At 54.1% G+C, this 17,604-nt stretch overlaps 1 protein-coding gene across 1 annotated transcript in view; it reads right to left on the bottom strand.

Annotated features, from left to right (window-relative positions):
- Positions 1-804: 804 nt before the first annotated feature.
- C12H15orf39 (chromosome 12 C15orf39 homolog) overlaps positions 805-17,604 on the bottom strand; it is a 28,688-nt gene continuing 11,888 nt past the window's right edge. The window contains exons 2-4 of the mRNA XM_032700471.1: positions 6,548-8,288; positions 2,885-5,941; positions 805-2,287 (exon numbers count right to left, since the gene is read on the bottom strand). Of these exons, the coding sequence (XP_032556362.1) occupies positions 2,184-2,287; positions 2,885-5,894 (3,114 nt within the window). The 5' untranslated portion in view covers positions 5,895-5,941; positions 6,548-8,288 and the 3' untranslated portion in view covers positions 805-2,183. The remainder of the gene's footprint in view (positions 2,288-2,884; positions 5,942-6,547; positions 8,289-17,604) is intronic.

Here is a 17,604-nt window from a genome sequence, read left to right as displayed (position 1 = left end):
TTGTAGCCAGCCCTGGGCTCAGACATTACCTCATTCCCTGCCCCAAACACCCACCTTGCTGCAATCAGCCTCCCCAAGGACAGCCAAACTCACCAACCCACACACACCTGACAGCACCCAAGCCCTGGCTTTTATCTGATTTCCCAGGGGGATGTGCCTCCATTCCAGCTGCTCCCAATTAACACACAAACTCATTTGCACTCCCCCAGGTGAAGCTGGAGGGGTCTCAGCTTCCTTCTGCTCCTCATTAAGTCCTTGGCAGAGGAAGGAGGGTGTATGTCTGCTCCTTTAGGCAGGATCATCCTTAAACCCTGATGATGCTCCCTAAAACACCCCTGGAGTGGGTTGTGACAGTGCTGTTCCCCTGCTGAGCTCCAGTAATTTGGGCTGAAAAACGTGTCTGGGGCACCTGGTTTTTGGGATCAGGTAGATTCCATGCCTGATGGAGGCTCACAAGGGGTAGGGTGTCTTGGGGGTCCCCACTGGATCAGCCCAGGGTGCATCCCTGAGCACCCCATGCTTTCCTGCCCACTTTCTGGTGCTCAGACACTTCCACCAGCATCCTCTCCCCAGGTTGTCACCCTGGTTCTGGATGTCCCACTCCCCTGGGTGATCTGTGATGGCACACTGGACACTGAATCCAGCCCCTGATGATGGCACAGAGGGACTGGGCACATCACTTGTGGCTTGATGCAGGGAGAAGCAGGCAAGTGCGTCAAGGTGGGAATTTGGGGATGCTCCATCCCCAGAAAGACCCTGTTGTGCCCACACTGGGAAGCAGAGATGGAATCACGGCGTGTCTGGAAATGAGCCAAACTCTTTTTTAATCAGGTGAAGAGCCTCTTCGAATTGACATTCTTACAAAAAAATTAAATAAAGGGAAGGAACTTTCTTCCCTGCAATAAAAAGGTATAAAAATGACAATGTTATTAACAAATGCTGCTTTCCCAATCACTGTGCACAGTGGTGAGGGAGAGTGAGGAGAACAGCAGCATCCCCCCTTCCCTGTCCCATCCACAGCAAGTCCATCCCAATGGAAAAACCACAAAGGCACACACAGAAATCCCCCAACAGCAAACACACCTTTTGGCTAAGTACAGTTTGGGTAGTTTTTTTTCTTAGTTCAAAATAAATATTCCCTGTAGTGAAATAAAAAAATCCTAAGAATCCTTGTTTTGTTCCTCCATGCCCTGCAGTAGCTGGAGAAACACCTGAGTGATGAGTTGGTAAGGCCTCTGCTGTGCACCCTGCTGCAGCCCCCCAGGACGAGGGGATGTTTGTATGTTCTGGGATGCCCATCAACCCTCTGGGATGGAAAGGATCCCTGCTTCCAAGGCCTGGCAGCATGACTCCCCTCTAGGCTATGATCACCACATCTCCATTAAGGTGATCACTAAATGTGCATCTCCCGTGTTCTCCACTGGAAGAGCATCTGGGGTGTAAAGTAGTTTGGTTTATCTTTAGGAGTCTTTAAATCTTTCTTGCAGCCTTTCAGTTGAAATAAAAAGTATAAATTACTGTATTTAAAGAAAAAAACCACCCAAAACACACGACCTGAAGGCAGCAGCTCCTTATAAAGGTAAATCCAGAACATTTGTAAAATGTCTTCATTTAAAACAAAAAAAATTAGTCTCAGGACTACAGAAGTCACGATTCCCTTGTCCTGATGTTGTGAAAGGTCTCTGTAGCACTTTAAACCAGAAGGAAGGTACATTTCTTGGGAATGGCACGGATAAAGCAGGAGAGGGGATAGAGAGGAGAGAGGAGGTAGGTGGGATGTTGTCCTTGCAGTAGCCAGCCTTTTTCCAAGGCTGGGGATGGTGCTGAGGACCAAGGCTGAGGACCGTTTCCATGCTCCTCTTGCTCCAGATCCACTGGAACTCCAGCCAATTCCTCCCAGCTCACCAAGTCAGTCATGGATGGAGGTGAGGATGCACTAAGAGATGATGCGTTCAAAGAAAAGTAGCTCCAGCTGCCACAAGGGGCTCGAGCCCATCCCCATGGGTCCAGACACCACACCAGCATCCCTGTGTGTGGTCCTGCATCATTAAGCTGTTCTCCACCCTGAGAACTGTCCTTGGAAGGTCCCCTGATGCCGGTGGGAACTGAGCATCTCCCTGTAGGGCTGCCGGTGATCTCAATATCCACAGCTCTGGAGACGAGGGACCTTCCTGTTCCCATTCTCATCTAGCTGTTGTCCTTGGCACGTTCCTTAGTGCCTCCTTTTTCTCTGATTTATCCATGGCTGTTGCTTTGCCATCAGCTTTCAGTGTCTGAGCAGGGCTACCTGGGAGAGGAAGGAATGGTTAGGGAGGGCGGGATCTTCACCTCCACATCCCAAACATTCCCCGCTCCAGCCTGACCCAGGAAGTGGAGCCTCCTCAGCCAGCTCAAATCCACGAAAATATACCTCCGCCTCCACAAAATGACATATAAATCCCATAAATTCCTATGAAGCCACATGGAAGAGGAGTTACCTACTTGGAAGGATGCTGACTGGCTTGCGACCTCAAACCTGCAAGAAATAAAGTTGTTGGTAATGGCCTTGAGCAGCAGCAGAAGGGTATCTGGGTAGAGCAAAGAGGCCACCAGTTTGATGGGACAACCATAGGTGGCAGGTCTGGCACACTGCCCTTGGCTGGGCAGAGGTGGCCTGGAGGTGACTGACACCTCCTCAATATCCCCAGGATGACTTTTCTCCCTCCCAGCTCAAGCTTTTTCCCTCCACAACCTACAGGGGAAAAAAGGTGGGCAGAATACCCGGTAGGACAGGGATGCTGAGGCACCAGGTGAGCGACAGATGCTCCCAAAAAACCAGCAGCATCTGAAAGGCAGGTGCAGCTGGAGCATCCCTGGGATTCACAGGAGATGCCAGGCTACCTACCGAGCTGCTGCCGGATGGCGTTGTGCCAGTGGAGGTTGAGCAGGTCTGGATAGATTTCGGGGAGCTGCTTGAGCGCCAGGAGCTTCAGCATGCGGGAGGTGCAGCTCTTCAGCTCCAGGTCCCTCAGGTGCCTCTCCTCCGAGAGCGTGGTGGGACGCAGCTCCACCTTGTGCTTCTGCAGCACTAGGTCAACGGAGGTCCCAGGGAGCTTCGGGAAGAGTTTCTCCTTCACCACGTGGATGGGGATGAAGATGGCTCCTGCCCGGACGACGTGGGGGAAAGGGCAAGCGAACATGAAGGTCTCCAGCTGGGAGAGCAGGTTGGCCAGGAGCGTGGCCACGTCCTGGAAAGCCAGCCAGATCTCCTTGCCTTTCATGGGCTTCTGAGGAGTGGGAGCCTTGGAGCTGTTCTTGGACTTGGGCAGGGACTTGGGCATCTCTCCCAGCTCTTCTGCCAGCTCTGCCTTCTTCAGCCACTGCTGCAGGAGCTCTGGGGATGACCGTGACACTGACCCCGAAATCGTGTCACAGAGCCAGGTGTGCAGGGTGGCAAAGTACTGCCCAGAGGGGGTGTCTGGTGGGGGACTGACAAACTTCCTGGCCAGTGAGACCCCCTCCTCCCCTGGGGTGAAGGGGGCTTCAGGAAGTGGAGGCTGGGGAGGGTTTGGGCCTGAGATGGTGCTGGGCTGGGGGTCAGGTGGTGGGACTGGAGGGCTGCTGGATGGTGGGGAGGCTGGTGGGTTTGGTGTGGGGGTGCTGCTGGGTGGGCTGGGCTGGGGGGCTTGGGGGCTGCCATCCTGCTGAGGGGGCTCTGTGCTGGGCGTGAGGGAGTGCAGGAGCTTGTATTTTTTGAACATGAAGGTGGCTGAGCTCTGGAAGTTGCTCCTGTCCCCAGAGCCCACCTCAAGCAGCTGGGGCTGGGCCCCCTCTCCCATTCCCACCTTGCCCCCGGGAGCCTCTTTCTCCTCCTCCTCCACATCCTCCTGGTCCAGCGTCCCCTCCACACAGCCAGTGAGTCCCTGGGTCTCCATGGCTTCCATTGGTCTCTTCTTCAAGCTGAGGTCCAGCACAGTATCCTCACTGAGCAGCTCCCCAGCGCCCACCCCATCGGGGCTGCCCTCCTGAGACCCCAGCTCTTGGGACACAGGCTTTGGCTTTTTGGGGGCCTTCCTGTGACATCTTTCCTCTTGGCTCTGCACCACACCGCTGTCCGATCTCAGGCTGGACACCACCAAGGTATCTCTGAGGGAAGCAGGCTCCTGGCTGGGGCTCCTGTTTTGAGGTGGGGGGTCCCCCCACAGATGGTCCCTGCAGAAGAGGACATGGGCTGAGCCCTTGGCCCTCTCCAGGTACTCCTGGTAAGGTGCCAGGCTGAAGACATTGTGGATCACTGGCATCGGTGGAGAGGAAGAAAAAACTTTGGTGTCCCTCGGGTCTTCCAGCCCCTTTGGGGGGGTCATGGATGAAGAAGGGGGGGCAAGCTCCTTGGTTGGATCCTTGACCTTGCAGTCATTTCCTTTCCCTGTGATGACAGGAGACACTGGTCCCCCACACAGAGTGTCCTGTGGGGCTGGGCTGGTGTTCCTCCTCCCCAGGTATGGGGGCTCCTGCTCCCCTTGCCTGGGTTTCTCCCAGCTCCCTTCTCTTTTGGGAAATGTCTCCGTGAGCCCAGTGGAGCCCCTGGAGAGCTTCTCAGGGGTGCAGACAGGTTGGAAAGCGCTGCTGTGCCTTGACGCCGCTCGCCACCGTGGACTTCCCGCCTCGTGCTGCTCACATCCTGGCTCCAGGGTGGCAAAGGAAGCGTGGAACACGGATTCATCGCCAGAGTTGAAAGTAAAACCAGGGTACCCGGGCAGCTGGACATCCCTTGGCAGCTCAGCATCCCTCAGCACCACCACCGGCTTGGAGGGACCAGCACCCGCTGTCCTCAGCACGTAGGGGTCCAAGGGGCTGGGAAAGTAGCTCCCTGGGGCTTGGGGTTTGAGGTAAGAGCCAGGAAAGGGTTTCCTGCTTTCCACAAAGCTGGAGCTGGGCAGGGCGCTGGCCTCCCCCGCAGGGGGAGCCGGAGGGTGATAGAGGGGAGCAGCTCTGTGAGGAGACAGTGGGTAAGGGGGGGGTGGGTAGCACATTTCTGGCCTCTCCGGGTTTGTCAGGCCAGCATCAGGCAGCTGGAGCTTGGGACAGGAGTCCGGGATGAGGCTGGGGACCTCTGGCACCTTATTCTGGCTGTGGGCAGTGGGACAGCTTGCTTCCAAGACCGGGGTGCTTGGGGGGGGCCTGTATTTATCAAAGGTGACATAGTAGTGGGATAAGGCAACGGGGGAGCCCAACTGCTCCTTGACGGGCAGCACCAGGCTGGAGGGCAGCGGTGGGATGCTGGGGTCAGAGCAGGGACCCCTCCTGTGGGGCTCGCCAAGGTGGAGAGGGTGGGTGGCAGGAGGCAGAGCCCAGTTTGCCTCCCTTGGTGTCTGCTGCAGGCTCTCCACTCGTGTTCCTAGTGGCAGAGCCATCCTGGGGGCCAGGAAGCGGGCAGGGGCTCCATACACCGGCTTAGGGACCGCCAGGGGGGCCGCCTTGTTCATCACCACCGGCTTCTTCACTGGTAAGGGGCATCTTGGGCTGTCCAACTTCTTCCTAGCCATCAGCTGCTCCTGCATCAGGCTGTCCTTGCCCTTCTGGACGCCCGGACTCTCCGATGGGTGCAGCAGGAAGCCCACCAGAGACCCCTCGGCAGGCGCTGGCTGGCTCATGGCACCGGGGCCGTAGTGTAGGTAGGTGGGTGCTGGGCTCCAGAGGGCCAGGGGCTGCTCAGGACCCTTGGAGCTCTGCAGTGGGCAGGCAAAGTAGGAGCCCTTGTAGTTGAAATGTTTTTCGGAACCAGGGCTGGGCACAGGGCTGGATTTGCTTTGGATTTTGCTGGATGGAAAGCTGGTGGTGGCCTCTGTCTCCAGCCGAGGTCGCTTGTGGAAAACCACAGGGTCCACAGAGTCCAAGAACTGTTTTGAGGCCATTTATACCTTGCTGCAGGTGTCCCGACAGGAGAGGTGAGCTGGCCTTCCTGAACAAGAGAGAGAATAAACCATGAGCAAATCAAGTCCCCACAGCCAGCACCCTGTGGTGGCACAGGATGACAGAGTCCTTCAGGAGCCCTCCAAAAGTCACCTCGCCTCCGTGCTGGCTGGAGAAAGAATGTTGGTTTTCACATGCACCCCATTTGTGATACTCAGGATCACACTGGAAAGCTAAAGCAGAGGAGGGGAGGTGTGGAAAACCCTGCTTGTCTCACAACCAGCCTCTGCCAAGGGCAACAGGTATTGCTTCCCTTCTCCCATCCTCCCAATACCTGGCAGAGATCCTAAAAAAACCCACCCAACCCCAACTGAGATGCAGCATTTGATCATCGGGGTGGAAGTGCGGGATCTGGTCAGGCAGCCCTGTGTAAGCCAGGGTGGGAGCCCACAGCCAGTGGGGGGAATCCTGGGAGGCTGGCTGGGCATTTCTCCATCTGTCTCCTTGGAAAAGCCCTGGAAAGCTCTGACTGCTTTGGTTCCAAAGCCTCAATGAGTATCTGTTGCAGGCAGCAGGGAGCAAAGCTGGGTCAGCTCAGGTGAAGAGCCAGCAGACACAAACACAGAGTGCCCAAAATTCCCACCCCCAGTTTCACCTTTTAAAGTAATTTGAGATTTCTCCCTCTGAGGCAGTAGTTCATCCTCTCCCTTAGGATGTCTTCTGATTTGGGGCTGCTGTGTGGCGAGTCTGGTCCACAGTGACAGCAGGTGGAGCTGGCAGGCTGTCCCACCATAGTCCTGCATCCTGGAGCATTCCAAGTATTCTCCCAGTATCACCTGGCATCACCCAGCACCTCCCCAGCACTGCCCAGTATCTCCTAAGCATCCCACTGAGACCCATGAGCATCACTAGAGTACCAAGGGCATCACAGGACCTTCACCCAGTAACCCCCCAGCATCACCTGAACATCCTGTAAATCACCCAAGCAAGCCCCAAGACCCACCTGAGCATCACTGGCACAGCACCCTCCCAACATGGGCAAACATCCCCCCGTATTTCCCAGCACAGCTCAGCATCCCCAAGCCCAGACCCTGCTGCAGCAGGATCTCCTCCATGTTATTTTTTTCCTTTTGTGACGAGAGTTAGCAGAGGAGCCAACGAGGAAATGGAGGAAAAGCACATGGAGATAAGACAAAAGCCACATCCACAGCAGGGGAAATGGAGCAGATAACGAGGAGACTTGTGGGGGGAGATAAGGGACCCAGTGGTGGTGGTGAAGCAGCTCTGCCTGGAACGGAGCAGGGGATGATCTGCCTCTCCCCAGCCCCAGCTCACCCCAAAACAGCAAGACTGAGGCTGCACTCTCTGCTTATCTCTTCCATTTGAAGTTTCTTATCCAAACTTCAACAATTTCTTACTTTCCAATGAGGATGCTGCTTCCTGGAATCCTCTGAAAACCCCCATCAGAGGGTCAGTGCTTCCTTTCCCACTTGCACCCTCAGAAGCAGCTCCCCCACATCATTTCCAACAGCTTTATCCCCATGATAAATCCTCAGGGTCATTTCTAAGACATCCAGTACCTATTAAATTTGCCAGCACTTAGATCCAGGGAAAACAGCTCCCTTCATATTGAAAAAAAGCTCGGGGAAAAATCCCAAACTGGGTTATTTTCCTTCCAAGAAGGATCTCTCAGGAGGCTGTTGTTTAAAGCCATCTCCCTAGGAGATACTGCGTGGGAGAGAGATGCAGGCACGGGATTCCTTCCCAGCTGTGACAATGCTGAGGTTGGACAAGCCAGGACAGAAACCCAGGATCTTGTGACTCCTGACGTTTCCCCGCTGCTTTTTCCCCTTTCCCCCAAACCCCAGGGATCTACAACCCCCACCCCCTGTTCGTGGGGACGTTGTGACACCAGCCCTGCCTTCACTCAGCTGATGCCACCGGGCATGATGCAATTGCCCTGTTTCACCCAGATCCCACTTCCAGCCTTGCTGCAGGGATGCCCCGTGGCCCGAGCCAGGCACTTGGAATCTCTGATGTCTCACAGGGTTAGGCTCATTTAACCTCATTAGGGTGAAGACACTCCTGGGCTCACGCTTTCCATGAAATCCACCGGGGCTTTGCCGAGGGGGTGCCATCCCTACATCTGCACCATCCCAAGAAAACAGCTCCAGTTTTGCTGTCACCACCAGCTTTTCCCCTCTGGGACTATCCCCTTTCAGCCGGTGGAGGTGGAGAGGGATAAGTGGGAATCAGGGCTGGGGGGATGCCTGAGTGAACCCAACAAATGCAGTCAGCGATTCTGAAACCCCACAGATGGGAAAAGCAGGAGGTGGATTAAACACCCGTTATTCATCTTTTTTTAAATGTTTTTTGATTTTTTTTTTCTCCCCTTCCTCTTCTCAGGTTTTTTTTTCCCGGAACAGACCGTTTGGTCAGGAGGGAGTAAAAGTAAAACCAAATGCAGAAGAACACGTGCTGCCCGAGCAGCAAAACCTCCCTGATAAGCTCCCACGGGCCTCAGAAAACTTTTATCTGCCACGTTTCGGGTGTCCAACGGGCACAGGAGGGCTTCTGTTCCCCCTCCCCGAGGCTCCTTGGCCTGTCAAGGCTGCTGGGAACACTGTAGACATCTCTTTTCTTCTCCGACAGCTCCCAACAATGCGTCCGTGTCTGTTATCAGCGGGGCGGTCAGGCGCAGCACACGGCTCCCCGGAATTTCCTGCCCAGGATGCGATGTCCTAAGCGGGAGCCTCTCACCGCAGCCTCCCGCCTCCTCCATCGCCACGTGATGCCAAGAAAAAGCCGCCAGCTCCCAGCCAAGCCCGCAGGACTCGAGAAACAGACCCCAAAAGCTCCTAAACCCGCCCGCACGAAGCATCCCCAGCCCCAGCACGGAGCCGCCCCCGAGGTGCCGCGGCGGAGGGTCGCTGGCGGGGGTGGAGGTCCCCGGGGTCCCCCCTCGACCAGCGGATTTCTCCACCGGTAACGGGGCGCATTCCCGGCCGGCGGCATTCCCGGTTTCACAATCGCGGGGACTTTGGGACCCTGCCGAGGAGGTTACTTCTCCCATCTCTCCTGCGGGTTTGGATGAGATCACCGGCAGCGCTCCCCCCCTCCGGCTTTGATCATTTGGGGAAACAAACAAGAGGCCTCAGCGGTCCCGGCTGCCTCGTTCCATACCTTGCCCCTCTTCCACAAAATCTGCAGCTCCTGAGCTTCTCTCAGGTGGGCAAATGCCGAGTCAGAGCCTTCCCTTGGACCAAGCCGGCTGTTTTTTAAGGCAGTATCCTCATGGAATGCATGCACCAAGCCATGGCTTGTCTGCGAATTAAGTTGAAAATCCCCAGGAATATCCACTTTTATATAAGAAAAAAAAAAACCACACAACTTCACGGAGCATTGAGTAGCCACCAGAAGGGCTCAGTTCCTTACTATTCAGGGGATTAAAACACCTCCAAAACGCATCGATCCCGTTCCGAACCATCGATGTCACGTCCCAGGTTGACCACGGTCAAGGCTGGGGTGCCCCGGTGCTCGCAGACCCCTGCCAGGACACGAGGTACGGATGCGGCGGGGGGGCAGAGGTGGCCGTGTACGTCCTTCTGTCCCCTTCGCACACCCACGGCCACGTTGCTTTCGTGTGAGCAACGCTCCGGTGACCCCCAAAATAAGCCTCTCGCAGGGAGCTAAGCGCACTCACGCTGCGCATCAGCCGCATGATCCAAAGTGTCCATAAATGGGTAAAATCCCGGGATCCGGAGCCTGCAACCCGCTTTTTCCTGCACAGCTCAACGAGAAGCAGACGATCCCGAAGGTAGCGTGCGGGGAAGCGAGGGGGGCCCCCCACACCCTGTCCGAGGGCTTCACCCGCCGAGGGAAGCGCCAAAGCAAGCGGGGAGCTGGCTGGGGGTCCCCCCCGCCCCCCTTGTCCCCCCACATCCCTCCGCTCTGTCCTGGGTCCCGCGGGACGCGCATCCCTGCGGCCCCTCACTCACCTGCGGCTGCGGCGCGGTGCCTCCCCCGGAGCATCGCTGCGGGGCCGGGGGGGGCTCGGCGGGCACGGAGGGGAGCGCTCGGCCGGCAGCCCGCGCTGTGCGGAGGAAGTGGGAGGAGGAGGAGGAGGAGGAGGAGGGCTGGGTGTGCGTGTGGGCCGGCCGGAGGAGGGAAGGGGACGGGACGGGACGGGACGGGAGGGCAGAGCGGAGCCACACGTGCAGTCAGCCCGTGAGCTCGGAGCGGGGACCCCCTGGACGGGCACATCCCCCCCCCACACACACACGCTGCGGGGGGACACCCGCAGCGGGGAGCCCCTGTAGGGCGGAGTCCCCGTTTCAGCAAGCCCCCCGGTGTGGAGGAGGAGCTGCACGGGGAACCCACGCTGGGGGGGAGCGTCATTAAGGGGAGCTCTCCCTGTATGGAGCCCCAATTAAGGGGATGCTCACTGCAGTTAGTCCATTAAGGGGACCCCCCCATTAGGGAAGACAGCCAATAAGCCCCCCCCGCCCCTTACAAGCAGTCCCATGAAGGGACCCCCATGATGGGGGCTCCCATTGCAGGCAGGCTCCATTAGAGAGGACCTCCATTAAGAGGGGACCCCCCCCCCCCCTCAGTACAGCTGTGGAAAATTAGGCAGAAGTAACAGATAGTGGAACGTTGAGAACTCGGGAACAAGACGATGCAGCCCAATCCAGTTTAGTGGTTCTACCGTAGTAACAAGGTGTTCAAAAACATATTGCCCAATTTACATAACCAGGCTGAACAACTTCATATGTAAGACTTTTCTGCTGAATCCGTATTCCCGGGTTAATAAAGATGAGCCAGGTATGCAAATCCCCCTAAGCATCCAGGGCCATAGTCCGGCATCGTAATAAAGTAATGCCTGCTTCTTAATTGGTGTTAAGGAGTTTTATTCCCGAATTTCAGTGATGCAGGCGTCCCCATTAGGAAGTGACCCCATTCAGGGGACACCCCCCCACACTGCATTTGGGGGGATCCCCTGTTAAAGAGGAGCCCCCATTACGGGGAGACCCCTCCTCACAGAGTTATGGGCACCCTCTCAGCACAGGGATGCTCCCCAAGCCTGAGACCACCAGGACACGGCCAGGGGTCCGGGGCTGGCCAGACACAAGTCCACCTGTCCACACAAAATCACTTTACCATCTCGTAAGCAGGGACAGAGGGAAGCTGGCAGTCTGGGCTGGGCTGGGGACTTCTGAGCTTCACAGTCAACCTCCACCCCAAAGAAAAGCCCCTCCTCCTGGATTTAACCCTTGCCAGCCCCAAGTCCACTCGCTGGCGTTAACACGTGGTGTTTATCTAAGGATTCGCGTCTGGAAAAGTCCACCTGTCACCCAAATTCGGGAATGAAAACTCCTTAACACCAAGGCAGCATTAAGAAGCAGGCATTACTTTAACCGGGCACCTGATTCACGTGGGGTAACTCTGGCTGATGTGCACGCCTGGCTCAGGACTATACGTGTCTTTATTAGCTGGAGATACCCATATTAATTGAGAAGTGTTACAATTTGTTACTTAAGGCGGCCGCGGAGCCCCTAAATTTGATTGGCAGACTTGACTTATTGCCCCTAAAATGGATTGGGCTGCACTGACTCGTGCAGCTGCAGAATCCCTAAACTGGACTGGGCCTTGACTTGTTGCAGAGCTCTCTCAACGCTCCACATGACGTTCCATTAACTGTCACTTCTGTGTAATTTGCAACACACGCAAACATTCCCCGACTAATCATTAACCCCCATAAAAAGCACGTAAATATGATTAACCCAGTGACACAGATGCTGGGAGACTGGGTTGCCCAAGACCCTGGAGTGAAGCAGTGGAGGAGGCTCAGCTCCCATGAGCAGTGAGAAATAAAGATTTCTAACTGAAAAATAATTCCACTTTTTTAATACTTTATTGAACAAAGGCCGAGAAGGCAAGGTTTGAATTCTCCTCTCCTTGGCCTCACAAGCATTACTTTCCCATTACAGCTTTAATTTATAGCAGTTATGTGGCAACAGCAAAGAAAATAAGGATCTGGGAGGAGCTGGCACTGAATTCCCAGTCCCTTGGCTCCAGTGTTTACAGACCATTGCTTTGTCTGGAGTTCACTGATCAGGTGCTGCTGCTAATATTTTCTTTGGTCAAATGGTAATGCAATTAGAGAATAGTTATTATATTTAATTATGAGATGTTATATATTAGTGTTAACATATGATAGTTTTTATGCATTAAAATGAGTAAATGGGTGGATAATAAAGCTTGTTATTTGGAGTTATGGGCATTAAAATTATCACTGTTAGCTTTTACCTCGCTGAACAGAATCACAATTCCCTTGACATGGCAGATAATGCCTTTAAGCTTGAGTTGGCTCATACATTTACATAACTTTACTCTAGAAAGACCTTTCCTCATCCCAGTGGGGCCACATCCCTGCTGTCAGGCATCCAGCTGGGCTCTGAAAACTAAATCTCAACATTTTCTCACTCTTACATTTCTCTGCTGCAGAGAGGGGAGTTTCTACCTGTTCTCTCAGCAAATACCTGCTCTTGTTCCTTCTTTTTCCTATGAATTTCCTTCTCTCCACTTCCTGCATGATTCATCTCTTTGTCAGCTACTCAAATCATGAGTGGCTGAGGCATCAAACCTGCTGGCACCATCAGCACCAGCCTCAAAATCCTCCATTATTTAATTTTTATTTTATTATTTTAATTTTTATATTAATTTTCAAAGACAGAAGCACTTGGAAATGTGGCTTTTGGCAGAAGGTGGGTGGTAATTTCCACCCAGGGCATAGCCATTCCCACCTTTTTTGCCCCTCCAGCTATCAGCATCCTCCCTGGTTAGTGAGCACCTGGGAGAGCTCAGATACCCAGTGTCAGGGATCATCCTCAGCATCCCCATGGGGTTACTGTGAGCCTGGTGAGGTGACAGTTTGACTGATTCAGTCAAATTTTGGCCGTGTGGTTTTCAATTTTCTTTTTGAGGCTTCTCAGCCTCAGCATCTATCTTCGATCTGTGGTTTGCTGGGCTGTGCCTCCCTCTTAGCTCTCAGGAAACCTGCTGGCTTCAGACTGCCACTGCCTCCACAGTCTCCCAAACTGACAGCCAAGATGGGACACCCATCCTGGGATTCACCCCAGCAGGCACAGGGATGAGGGGCTCCAGGTGGGAGCATGGGCACCAGGTTCCCCTCTCCAGGCAGCATTTCCAGCAGAGTTCATTGCTGCTCCCCAGCCACATCACTTCTCCCCTACCTCAAAAAGGGTCAGTTCTTGTTCCAGCTTATGCTCCCCAATGTTTCCTTTTGCCAGTTAAGCCTCTCAGGGGAATTTAACCCCCTTTAGGAAGGCAGTACCCAGAGTGATGCTGGCCAGGAGTCCAAGTGATGGAGAAGGGTGGGTGGTCCCCAGCTCACAGACCTGTCCATCTCCTTTTCCCATGGCAGATCAGTCCAGGAACATCTGCTTTCGTTCCTCTTCCCTCTTTTTTCCCCCTCTTCTCTTTGATTTGCTTCCCCATAAAGTCATGCTCTAAGTTCTGGAGAAATCAGCTACTCAGCTGATCTCTTGGTGAAAGGGAGAGGTGGGATTTAAAGGTCACCCACTGCTACAAACCCCTCATCTTCCCAGGTTTTAATCTTTCCAGAAAGGCCTTAGGTTTGCTCCTAGGGACCAGAAAATCTCTCTCCACTCCTCAAATTAGCTAGCAATCCCCAAATTATCCAACAGAGCCCAAACAGAGATGCCTTTTTTTGGCCCAGGGACTGTTTGGAGGGGAGTGGGAGATGGATGGGGTCCTCTTCTACACCTGAAGCACATCCCACATATGGAATGAAAGCAAATCCCTTGGGTACTGCAGGGAATTTGGCACACCAGCACCCACCATTCTGTCCAAGAGGACCAGAGGCAGCTTTAACCCCATCCCACCATCTCCAGGGCTCTTGCTGGGGACCTCACAGCCTTGTTAACAGCTCTCACCTTGGAGACATCTTTGGAGGCAGCAGCATCCTTGATGAGGCTCTAATTATTGAGCTAACTGGAGTAAGAAAGCTGTACAGATGGTCCCAGTATCCACATTGTCTGTTTTCCATGCTCAGCCTGGCTGGAGGAGAGGGACAAAGGAGAACAGAGATGAAGGGATGGAGCAGTGGTGGAGGAGCCAGAAGCAGGGAGGGCTCCCAACAGCTTCCAGTGTGCTTAAATTTAAAACACACTTATTGTGAGGTGAGAGATCAGGGTTTCCTTATCCCACTCATTTCTTCCAGAGACAAGAAGGATTTGAAGCCTTGGAAGCTGCCAGCTCCTTTCAAGCCTCTGGTGAGTGCTGGCAGTGTGGGGAAGAATTCTGAGCATCCCCTGAGACATCTGGTCTCACATCTCTCTCTGTCCTGGAAGTCAGATCCCATGCTCTGAGTTTTTTTGGGGTAGGTCTTTATAGTTTCTCCCATCCCTCCTTGCTCTGGATCTCCTTCCATCCAGGGTAAGATCACCTTTTGGGTTGAATTAGGAGAAAACTGGAGTTAGAACTGGATGCTTTTTAAAGTCCCTTCCAACCCAAACCATTCAGTGATTCTAAAAAAATTAGGCATGGGCAGGTCTGGTTGCTTATCCAACATTTTTCTAGCTTTATCCCCTTCAAAACTTTGATTTAGATCCCATCAGGGCCTACAGTTATTGGTAAATAAATCAAAATCCCAACTTATACAACTTGCTGCCCCAGGAAAGCAATAAAGACAAGACCCACTAACCCAGAGATGCAGGTACCTCATTATCTCTAGATAATTTGCTGTAGGTAATAAGATAACCAAGCCCCAGCAAGAGCAGAGTGGGAATAAATTCCCAAGGGATGTAAAACATCACCATCGCATCCAGAATCATGGAATAGCAGAAGGATTTGAATTGGAAGGGAACTTTAAACTCATCTTGTTCCACACCCCTGCCATGGGCAGAGACACCTTCCACTAGACCAGGTTGCTCCAGCCTGGCCTGGAGCACTTCCAGGGATGGGAACCTGGAATGGATCTCCATGATTGCTGTGGAAGTGCCATTGCCCCTCTGTGCCAGGCAGGATGAGAGCAGACCCAACCAGCTGAGAGGGTTTTCCTCTGCTAAACCATTCCCTCATCAAGCTGCTCTCCAAGGAACACAGAAAACAAGATGAATCCTGCTCTCCCAGGAGGAGGAAAGCAAAAATAACCCTATGGATGAAAGAGAAGCACAAAGCCAACTGTGCTTGGGTCAAGTTTGGGATCTGAAAGCTCTCCAGCTCCACGTTCCTGCTTGAATTATTGCTCCTGCATTCACACGCCATTCCTGCACTTAATAATAATAATAATAATAATAATAATAATAATAATAATAGCTGTGGTGTTTCTTTTTGCTTTTGTTTCCCAGTATGTGAGGGAGGATGCAGGGAGGGAGAAGCCCCTTGGAGTGGCTCACAGGCTGATGGAACCACTTGTGCATCCTGACATGGGCTTGGAAGTCCGTGGCTCCAGAGCCAAAGCCTACAGCCAGACTTGCTTACCTTGGCATGTCTGGATGCTCCATCTCTGGGAAGTCCTGGGACTCTGGAAGCCCTGGGATGCTCATGGCACACTCCCTACTCTTTCAGTGGGCAGGATGCAGGCACTGGGGTGGCTCACACGCTCCCTGCCTGCAGGAAGGAAATATCCATAGATACCCATGGAATATCCAGGACAGCCCCATGGCACAGCTTCTCCCCAGCACCAGGAGCGGAGGAGCATCCTGGGGCATGAGAAAAGGCTTTTTGCAGGAATCCTACACCCAGGAGCAGAGATCCCTGGGCTGGGATTCCCCTGTGAGCTCCCCCTCCTTTCTCTGCCTCTGCATCCAGGCCTTCCACTGGGAAGCAGCCCTCTGCCAGAGTTTGTTCCCTGGGCACCCAGCTCCCACCACCTCCAGGGACACCCCAGCACTCCTGTTTCAGAAGAAGGGGAGGAGAGCAGGCAGGGCAGGGAAACCACCTTGCTCATTGCCTTGTGGCGAGGAACAGACCTGTGGTGTTGGGAAAGCCTTGGATGTGGTGACAGCTGAGCCAGGGAAGCTGGCAAGCTGCCCTCTGCTCTGGCCTGCAGCCTCTGTGCAACACCCAGCCAAGGGAACACTGGGATGAGCATGGACATGCAGGAGCCAGTCCCGTGCCCAAGCACCCCTCACCTCCCTGGGCTCTGAAATGAAGCCAAGGCCCTCTGAAGGGACACCAGCAGTGTCCCTCTTTGGGAAGCTGGGCTCGCTGGCACAGCAGGGATTGGGGTGCCACCCCCTCCCAGCCTGGCTGCTGGCCAGGGGGTCCCCACATCCCCAGGGAAGGTGCTGCCCAGCCCCTTCCCTCAGCATGGCCAAGGCTCTGGAGCCATGGCTTTCAGGGATCTGCATCCTAATGAGCACCATGGTGTAACTCTGAGTAAGCCTCAGCCTGAGGAAGCTGCAGTTTCTTACCTCTTTTTTTTTTTTCTCCCTTTTTTTCCGCTCTGGTTGAGGTCACCCAGTTTGAACCTCAGAAACACGTGGACCTTTTTCCCCTCCCTTCTCCTCCCATCCATGGCCTGGGTCCCAAAGAGAATCCTGGTTGCCAGCACAGATGCTGCTGCCTATACCTAAAGCTCCGAAATGGTTAATTTATTTCTATGTGATTCCCAGTGTGGGAATGGCTACAAGACTCTGTAACACCTCTGGACTCTGTTCTCCATCAGTTCTCTCTGATGTCTGTGTGTTTGGTGCTCCTTCAGACTATCGACCTCTGAGCTGCCTCCCACCCATCCAGCCCCCACAAGCCTCCCACAGAGGCACTGAGATGCTCTGAAAGTGCTTAAGCCCTTTCTGTTTTCCTCCTGGCTGGGGTCAGAGGTGGGTTCACCTCTCCAGGGTGTTTGCATGGCATTGCTGCAGCATCTCCCACACTCCTTTACTGTGTGTGGGAGGACAGGCATGGAATCATGGTGAATTTGGACATTTTATTTCCTCTTCTGCCTGCAGAAGTCACTATCAACCCTGGAAACAGTTCAGTCTTCTGCAAGGCTCCTCAGCTCTGGCTGCTCTCTTCCCTCTGGGATAGTCCAGGGTGGTGCCTCCTCTTCCTCTACAAATACTCAGCATGTGGCACTGATGGGGAAAAGGACACCAAGATGGATTAAGGTTTTCTGCAGAGAAGAGCCAAGTTCCTGTAGGAACCCCAAGGACCAAGGTGGAAGGCGTTAAGATGCAGCATCCGATGGAACTCATGGCTACAGAAGTGGCCACCAAATCCCTGGAGCTCAGAGGCTTTTGCTGTATTAGCAGGGAGGTCCCTCTTCAGTGAAATCATCTCTTCTTCCTCCCAGCTGGTGCTGAGTCTCTCAGTTTGGAGTTTGCTCCACTCCCCCCACACCACACAGCGAGTTGTGATCATCGCTGCTGCTCAGCAACCAAAACACGGTGACACAGGTCATAAAAACACCAGAAGTGGTGGGAAGGGCATGCTTTCCTCCTGGTGGGACATCTCCAAGGAGCTCCACGCCAGAGGGGATGTCCCAGAGCACCAACTGGAGCTTCACCTTCCTCCTCTCCTCAGTGGTTTGGCTCAAGGACTCACCCAGAGGAGAGAGCAGAGCATGCCCTTAATCTGCCGGGCTGGATTAGGGCTCGTCTGCTCCAGCCTAATTGCCTAGGTGGGACCGGGAAGAGGAGCCTTCTCTGTTTACTCACATAG

Source organism: Chiroxiphia lanceolata, chromosome 12, assembly GCF_009829145.1.
Source record: "Chiroxiphia lanceolata isolate bChiLan1 chromosome 12, bChiLan1.pri, whole genome shotgun sequence".
In the NCBI taxonomy this organism is placed as follows: Eukaryota; Metazoa; Chordata; class Aves; order Passeriformes; family Pipridae; genus Chiroxiphia; species Chiroxiphia lanceolata.
Note: the sequence above shows the minus strand (reverse complement) of the source record. Positions and strands in the feature narration are given on the sequence as shown.